This window comes from Haliotis rubra, unplaced genomic scaffold, assembly GCF_003918875.1.
Source record: "Haliotis rubra isolate DU_JTF1 unplaced genomic scaffold, ASM391887v1 Scf103, whole genome shotgun sequence".
Taxonomy (NCBI): domain Eukaryota; kingdom Metazoa; phylum Mollusca; class Gastropoda; order Lepetellida; family Haliotidae; genus Haliotis; species Haliotis rubra.
The window spans coordinates 2177093-2186567 of NW_025764926.1; the positions used below are offsets into that span (position 1 = coordinate 2177093).

General features: G+C 39.9%; 1 protein-coding gene across 1 annotated transcript; it reads left to right on the plus strand.

The window, feature by feature from the left end:
* The first annotated feature begins 1137 nt into the window (after positions 1-1137).
* Positions 1138-8556, plus strand: LOC124272514 (glutathione S-transferase omega-1-like). The gene is made up of 5 exons (XM_046707723.1): positions 1138-1338; positions 3897-4002; positions 5300-5519; positions 6197-6323; positions 7677-8556. Exons 1-5 carry the CDS (start codon positions 1314-1316, stop codon positions 7913-7915), a joined length of 717 nt encoding a protein of 238 aa, XP_046563679.1. The 5' UTR covers positions 1138-1313; the 3' UTR covers positions 7916-8556.
* The last annotated feature ends 919 nt before the right edge of the window (positions 8557-9475 follow it).

Sequence of the window (9475 nt, forward strand, 5' to 3'; positions counted from 1 at the left end):
TGAGAAGAGTTGGCTTGGGTGTGAGTCTGTATGGTGGGGGAGTGGGGGGTTGTAGGTGTGTGTGTGAGAGCTGGTTTAGTGTGGGTGTTATATAAAGGTTTTGAGGATTCCCATCCATATTTGTTTAATTTTAAATGAGTCTTTATCGTGATTCGTGAATGCCAAAACAACTGTGAAAGAGGAAGAATAATTATGCAACAGATCCTTCTCCCATTTCAATGATACAGACCCTGCTACCGCGAACCCCTTCACTTACATGTACTCTATAAACAGGTAAGCCGGGGTTGATGGTTTAGTGCACGAGGAGCATTATGTTTCTCTGGTTTGTCTGCATATATGTAGCAAATATAGAGAAAGCGCCGCCACTGAAATTGTCCTCATTAGCAAGTGTCCGGATTAAACGGACTCTGGTCACAGCGTAATGTCACGTTAAATATGTCACAGGAAGATTGTGAAACTAGACATTTCAGTAAGTTCATGAAAACCCTGATTCTGTCATTTCAGGGAATCGGGGATTTAATGAAGTCCCCAAACTGAGTTGCCAGGAGACTGAATGAATGGATGAATGAAAAAAGTCAATATCGCGTGTGAACGAACGAACGAACGAACGAACGCACGAACATCTTTACCTGTGTGATGTGTGATGTGTGATGTGTGTGTGTGTTTTTGTGTTTTTGTGTGTGTGTGTTTTTGTGTGTGTGTGTTTTTGTGTGTGTGTGTGTGTTTTTGTGTGTGTGTGTGTGTTTTGTGTTTGTGTGTGTGTGTGTGTGTGTGTGTGTGTGGTCCATGTAAGGAGAAATTGAGAAGAGTCATTTCAGGTAGCCTAACACTATTACTTTAACATGAGTCACGATATGGCTGGCTGCTGCATGTTCATGCATTTTGGAATTAAGAGTCATATTGTGGACAGGAATTTGTTTCTGAAGCATTTTTTCAACTGGACATGCCCTTCCACTTTATGTTAGTTATATTCATTGATCATTGTCATGCTGAAATCCATCTTGATGAAAATATGGACAATTTTAGACTGGTGCGTTTTCAATGATGTTCAGTATATTAACTCACTTTAACATGACGTGCATTATTCAATATCAGTTGTTGCAGGTAAAGATACCCTTGAATATCTAGGCTGTGTAAACACTGGCCCATATATCTTTCAACCAGAGCGGCCAAGCCACGCGAGAGCTGTAGTGGACCGGCAACTGAATATTCCATAGCGAGTAGATTGTGCTTCGTCATCGTGATTGGGATTCTAATTTCTACATATATATTCAACCGCAACGGGGCTGAACTCATTCACAGACAGCATCGCCATGACTGAGAAATCCTACACTACCAGTGAGTAAATATTGCGTTCTATGTCACCGTCTTGTCCCACGTGATAGCCATGACACTGCCATGTTTGTAATGATTTTGAGTAACATGTATTGTTGATTAATATGAATTCCAGCTCAAATATGTTTAAGCTTGGACTGTTTAACTTTTGGGTCAGTGGATTGGGGCGTGGAGGTGATGAAATGTGTTTGTATACATGCGGATTGTGGCTTCGGGAGCCTGTTCAGGGGTCTCTTCGGGGCATTGAGTCAGACTTTGTGACTAGATATTGATTCGATATTGTGAAATAACGTCTAGCGCCGTGGGGGGACTATGTGTTATGTCGGTGCTGGTGTTTGAGTGACTTGTATTGAGAGTGGTCAAGTTGTTGAATATATGGTGTACTGGATGATGTGTTGTGAAATTGGGTTTAACGTCGTACTTGAGAATATTTCGCTCATATGACGTTTGTGTATGTGCAGCTGCTTGTACTAGCCCAGACTTAAGCTGGTTTTATAGTGCTAGCCCACTGAAATACGATGCCGCAGTGAAGCATGAATACCCCACTCAGACACATTATACTGACTCCGAGCCGACCAGTCCTTGTTGTACCCATTAATGTCGAGCGCCAGACAGGGACCAACAAGTACCATATTTTAACGTCTTTTGGTATGACGCGGTCGGGGATCGAACCCGCGACCTTCCGCTCTCCGGGCGGACGCTCTAACCACTACACCACGGAGGCGGTTTGTCCTGGATGAGAGACTGAGTGAATAATCGAGTCGTATTTTCTGACTGTGTGATTTGGGAATGAGTGAGTGAGTGAGTTTAGTTTTACGCCGCACTCAGCAATATTCCAGCTATATGGCGGCCGTCTGCAAATAATCCAGTCTGGACCAGACAATCCACTGATCAAGATCATGAGCATCAATCTACACAATTGGGAACCGATGACATGTGTCAACCAAGTCAGCGAGCCTGACCACCCAATCCCGTTAGTCGCCTCTTATGACAAGCGTGGGTTACTGAAGATCAATATTCTAACCCGGATCTGCACGGGTTGATTTGGGAATGAAACTGGATAAGGAATAGGAAGTGGGTGAGGGACACACCAAGGATGAGTATTCCTCTTCATACAAAGTATTCAACTCGGATCATCACGACTTACCCAACTGAACGCGTTTGAGAGGCGGTGGGTAGCCTAGTGGTTAAAGCGTCACACCGAAGACCCGAGTTCAATTCCCCACATGTCTGAAACCCATTTCTGGTGACACCTGTTATTCCTAAAAGGTTACCCGAAATGGCGTAAAACCAACACTCTCTCACATAAACGTTAACTATATTCATTATATTTGTCGAGTACAAATTATTGAGCTCCATATAAATCATAAAGTTTTTATTAGACATTTTTTTCAAATGTGTGTTGCAAATATCGTTTATGTTACTGAGGGCTATAGTTTTTAATTGTCAGTTAATGAAATATTTTCAGTGAAAAAAGAAGGAAAAATTATACTGCACTTTCCTATTATATTTTGGGTTTGAAATGAATTTGAAAATCATCAGGTGTCTCTATGGAAAATCTAACTCTTTTAAGCATACTGCATGTTGAAAAACAAAATTGCTTCCGACTCCGAGAACTTTCTTCATAATAAACGTCTACCTTCCGGACGCCGCTTCACACTCCACTTTTCAGAACTAACAGGGCATCAAATTCATTTATTCCAACCAGCATCGCTATTTTAAACCAGTGATGTGGTTGAATATTACTTGTTATGTGTGTCATGTCATAGTCCCCTTGTGTAAAGTTTCTGTTTTGGTGATTCGCATATTGTTATATTGAGTTTATGTACTATTTATTGCTTTATGGAGCACAGCATCTGATGTACAACAAATTTCCTTTTGGGCAAATAAAGTATTATTAATAAAAAGTATGCAAAATATTCTCCCTATTCAAGCTAGCACTTTGTGGAACTATGACAAACTATTGGTACATGGGAACAAAGGAAACACAATCTGGAGTACTGGTGGCGTTATGTAAAATATTTGAGCCTCAATAAAGTTTTTTTTAACATGTACTTCGATTCTTGTCTGAGGTAGAAAAGAGTGTCTGGCGTTTAATTTAAAAAAGTTCTTCTGACGCTCGGCGTTTCCCAAACAAGAAAATGCCCCAAAACAAAAAACAAAACAAAAACAAAACTCAAAAAAAAAAAGAAAAAAAAAAGAGATCTGCGGACATATCCATGCGAGCACCAAGTTCAAAGAGCAAAATGGGGACGAGGATGATACGTATTTGTAAACACTAAGTCTGTTTGATTTGTAATAATCAGAAAGAAAGAAAGACCTATGGTGACAGATCTTTTTCCAAAGCAGGACCCACATTGTGTACCCATCTCCCAAACAACATCCAGAACATATGCGAACTCGACCAGTTCAAGTGAATGCAAAAAACACAGCTTTTTGACGAGGCCTTTGCCTGAGGGCATCTGAGAAATTTGTTGGAACAAGCGATATATATATATATCATAATCAGGACTAGACAACATTGCAGCGGTTGTCAATGTATCAGAATATTTTTGTTCCAGCTTCTGCCTTCCCGCCCCTCACCCCGGGCAAAATAAGGATCTACAGCATGAGGTTTTGTCCTTATGCTGAGAGGACGAGATTAGTTCTACATCACAAGAACATTGAGTGAGTATATACCATATGATGTGCCTCTATAGTGAGAGCGAGACTAATTGTAGCACATAGTATACGAACATAGAGAGCGTGGTCTATAGAGATCTAGTTCTAGAGAATAGGACCATAGAGTGTGTATACATAACAAATTATGTCCCTTTGCTGAGATATTGAGACTGGTTCTAGAAAATAGGAACATAGTGGGAATACATACTCGAGGATACGCCCATATGAAAAGAGAGTGAAACTAGTTCTAGAGAAAATGAACATAGGTTGAGTGAACACTCAAGGGTCCGTCAATATGCTTCCAGAACGAAATCAGTTCAAGAAAATGGGAACATAGTGTGAGTGAACATTCGAGGTTCTGCCTCTATGCTAAGAGAACGAGACTAGTTTCTGGAATATAGGACAGTGTGAATAAACACTCGGGATCCGCTCGTATGCTAAAAGAGCGAAACTAGTTCTTGAAAATAGGAACATAGTGAGAGTATAACCTCGAGGTCTGTCCCTATGCTAAAAGAGCGAAACTAGTTCTTGAAAATAGGAACATAGTGAGAGAATAACCTCGAGGTTCTGTCCCTATGCTAAAAGAGCGAAACTAGTTCTTGAAAATAGGAACATAGTGAGAGAATAACCTCGAGGTTCTGTCCCTATGCTAAAAGAGCGAAACTAGTTCTTGAAAATAGGAACATAGTGAGAGTATAACCTCGAGGTTCTGTCCCTATGCCAAAAGAGCGAAAACAGTTCTTGAAAATAGGAACATAGTGAGAGTATAACCTCGTGGTCTGTCCCTATGCTAAAAGAGCGAAACTAGTTCTTGAAAATAGGAACATAGTGAGAGAATAACCTCGAGGTTCTGTCCCTATGCTAAAAGAGCGAAACTAGTTCTTGAAAATAGGAACATAGTGAGAGTATAACCTCGAGGTTCTGTCCCTATGCTAAAAGAGCGAAACTAGTTCTTGAAAATAGGAACATAGTGAGAGTATAACCTCGAGGTTCTGTCCCTATGCTAAAAGAGCGAAACTAGTTCTTGAAAATAGGAACATAGTGAGAGTATAACCTCGAGGTTCTGTCCCTATGCTAAAAGAGCGACACTTAGTTCTTGAAAATAGGAACATAGTGAGAGTATAACCTCGAGGTTCTGTCCCTATGTTAAAAGAGCGAAACTAGTTCTTGAAAATTGGAACATAGTGAGAATATAATCTCGAAGATCCGTCCCTATGCTGAGAGAGCTAGACTAGTTCTATTGATGTTCTATATTGTATTGATGATGAATATTGATTGAAAAGTTTATTCATTTTTCATCCAGACATGAGATAGTGAACATTGACTTGAAGCAGAAGCCATCTTGGTTCTGGGACAGGAACCCCAACGGCGCTGTACCCATCTTCGAACTGGACGACAAAGTGATCTATGAGTCTTTGATCTGCTCTGATTACGTGGATGAAGCGTACCCCAACAACAAACTGACCCCCTCAGACCCATACAGGAGAGCCCAGGACAGGATCATTGTGGAACTGTTCCCAAAGGTAATAGTTTGGTTTATTGTTACTTGAATAACACAAACAGCACAGTCCACATAAAAGAAATATCATTTGTGTTAATGCAAAGAATCCCCTGATGACCACCGAAATTTATCTTGGAGAAGACACGTGGCCCATTCGGCAAATGTACCGACATTTGTAGTGCTGAGTATCGTCCCTTTTTTTAATTTTTTGCTTCGAATTCTTGGTCATTATAATTCTACTTTCATCATCACGATATTCGTGTTTTCAGTCTATGCACTTCATGTTCTTGAACCAAGCAATGGTTCATAGTTGTGACTGTAAAACGATTTATTTATAAAATTATTTATAGTAGTTGTGAATATAATAAATTCATAAAACATAATAATCTCATTGTCACATGATATTCAAAGTAATTTGCTGTAAAGAGAGTAGTGACTGTGTGACTTAATGCTGTCTGTTTCGGAGCTTTGAACAGTTTCAGTTAAATACGGGATCATAGCCTAAATTGATGCCGATCTTACACAACTTTCAAGCGCAGTGAAAGACGAGCAAGGGCCTGGTGGTAACAAAGCAAGGATCGTTTTTCCATATGCAATAAGGTTCCGAACCAGGTACCAGCGGATCCTACCACGACTAAGGGAAAGAACTAGGCATCCTGTTTCCCCAGCTAGGATACTAACTACTGTTATACATTTCAGGTAGTGTCCTTCTTTTACAAGATAGCTTATGGCAAAGAGGTCTCAAAGGAAGCTATTACGGGATTCCATGAGGCTCTTGATAGGGTTGAGAAGGCTCTTGCAGACAGGGGGACCCCGTTCTTTGGTGGTAAGAATCTTTTCCTTTTTTAAAAACGATGTGACTTAAAAATTGTGATCAGGATGTTTGTTAAACTGTCTCATGATGCTAAATGAACAACTTCAACCAAAGGGAAAGTATCTGATTTATTTTAGGATTAGGGCATTTTGAAAGACATTAGTTTAGGCCAACAGATACCTTTAGAAATTACTTATTGTACGTCAGAATTCCCTATGATTGTTTGTTGCAAGACACACCCGCGGTACAATGGTCTGTGACATAAGTGATAGAGTTGCTTGGGTAGGACTGGCTACAATGATCGATAATCGGAAATATCGTCGATAGGAAACATTATTAATGGTTATCGATATGAAAATCGTGTTATCGATAATATGGTACATAAACGTTTGTGAGAGAAAAAAAGTCTTACATTTCTCTGAGAATACACAAACATAAGACATAATTACATTCAGGACGCTCTTTTGTTAAAAATCCATGCAAAACATGTCACAGGGCTCCAGATAATTTTTCAACATCAGGAGTACGTACTCCTTATTGTTTTCAATATAGGAGTACTGGAAGAGTACATTTAGAGTACTGAATGGAATTTCATGGAGTATCAGTAATCTTGTGTTTCGTTTCATATCTGCACCACAACAGGTCAATAAACAATAAAACAATACTTTTTCAGATAAATACGTCTGCTAATGATTCTAATACCGTACACCATTGCCGTGGTGCGTATCTGCTACGTTTTCTAAATTATTTCCTACCGTATCGTGCATATTTTTTATCCGTACATACGCCGATGCGGTCCTTATCTGGAGCCCTGCATAATGTCATCACTCACCATTGATGTGAAATATATTAATTTCTTTCAGATATTTTTTGCAAGTTACTTTTAAGATATTTATTGATATAAGATCGATATTTGGCTAACGGTTATCGATTTTACGATCGATATCGATAGCCAGCCCTACCATTCGATGATCTGAGCTGCTCAGATCATCGATTGGGTATTACAGGTTCTACATACATTCTGTTTTTGAAAACATTTATGTTTTAATACGAAGCATTTGCTCAGACAATATGTTGGGGCGGTGGGGTAGCCTAGTGGTTAAAGCGTTGGCTCGTCACGCCGAAGACCCGGGTTCGAATCCCCACATGGCTACAATGTGTGAAGCCCATATCTGGTGTCCCCCGCCGTGATGTTGCTGGAATATTGCTAAAAGCGGCGTAAAACTAAATTCAGTCAGTCAGTCAGTCAGACAATATTCAGACTTCGACTTCATCGCATTACATATACGGATTCTTCGTCCTTACAATGATCAACTTTTAATAGTTTTACTTGACATGTGAATATCTCATGTTTTCACCTTTCAGGCAGCGCTGTCCAGATGGTTGACCTGATGCTGTGGCCCCACGTTGAAAGGTTTGATGCCATGACCCAGTTAGTGAAAGAAGCGAGTGTGCCAGCAGATCGGTACCCAAAGTTTACCAAGTGGATCGAAAACATGGGGACGGTACCAGCTGTACAGAAGTGTCGTTGGGATACACCGTCTCATATCCATTTCGTAGAAACAGCCAAAGCTGGTAAACCAGATTTTGACGTCGGGCTTTGAATTTGAATCAGTAGTTTCACAGAACTGTGCAGATGATAACATAATATAGCTGTTGTTGCTGCGTAGATGATCATGCCTTCTTGGAGTGTATAGCTCCAGTGATGTGTGATGTCAGAATCATTCTGGTCTCACAAGTTTCCACAATATACACACCATACAGTATAAGGAGCACATGCAGAAACAAACATTGATCTGAACATTGAAGCTGATTCAGGGAAATTTTAGTCACGAAGAAATTCTCCTTAGATCAAGGACTTGGGCCAAAGAAGATTTGCTTTTCACATTTGTTGCGTTCATTACAAATCTGTATTAACAACACAAGAACCCCGGTGATATTATTTACTTTTTAAAGATTTGCAACACAAGAACCCTGATGGCATATTTAAATAAGGCAATAAACTTTGGAACTACCACTTTCGAACAAAATACACCAAGGTTATGTCCTTTATTACAACTGTTTCCTTCGGATTAGAAAGGACATGCATTCATGGTACTATGCGATTGTGAAGATCTATCTCCGGGTTATCACAGACACTGACATTCGTTCGCCAATGTAAGGTCGTTGCTTGTATGATGAAATTGATGAAACATAATACTTTTGGAGCTTCAATTTTCTGCCCTAATAAAGCTTGTTCACTGGATTTGGTATTGGTTTATTTCTATCACATGTTACAAGATCCATGAGGGATATGTTTTGGGTGAAGATATTGATACGTGTGTCAAGGAATGACGGATCATATGTCACGAGTGAACAAATGAGTGAGTATGGTCTCACGCCGCTTTTAGCAATATTTCAGCAATACCACGGCGGGGTACGCCAGAAATGGGCTTCACACATTGTGCCCATGTGGGGAATCGAACCCGGATCTTCGGCGCGGGACAGAACGGTTTCACCACTTAGCTAACCCAAGTGGCGAGTGACTTACACAGTTTATATCAGGAGGGACAGATAATTGGTTGTTCTTTGTCATTTGTTTTATTGGTCATCGTCAAATATGAACATTAAAAGCAAACAGACATTCTGACATTCACCCTTTATACAGATTCGAAGACACAGTTTTATATACTTGTGTGAAAGCACAATGAACATAATGATTCCACGATGGTCAAATACTTCAATGAAAAGGCATCCATTTCTAGGAATATGAAACAAATTATTCCAACATTTCTCATCTTTTTGTCTACATTTAGTACAAGTATTAAGTATTTCAACGCAAATGATACAGAATGTAACTAAACACACACTTGCAGTTTATTGTTATAGATATATATTGTGTGTTCCATGTAAGGAGAAATTGACAAGAATTGTTTTAGGTAGCATAAAGATATGGCTTTTGCAAGGCCTGCATTATTCCAAATTAATGCTGCAGGTAAAGATTCCCTTGAATATGTAGACTGTGTAAACATTTACCCAACCAGAGCGGCCAAGCCACGCGAGAGCTGAAGTGGACCGGCATCTGAATATTCCACAGCGAGTAGATTGCGCTTCGTCATCGTGACTGGGATTCTAATTTCCGCATACATTGTATATGCATCCGCATCCGTGTTGAACTCATTCAC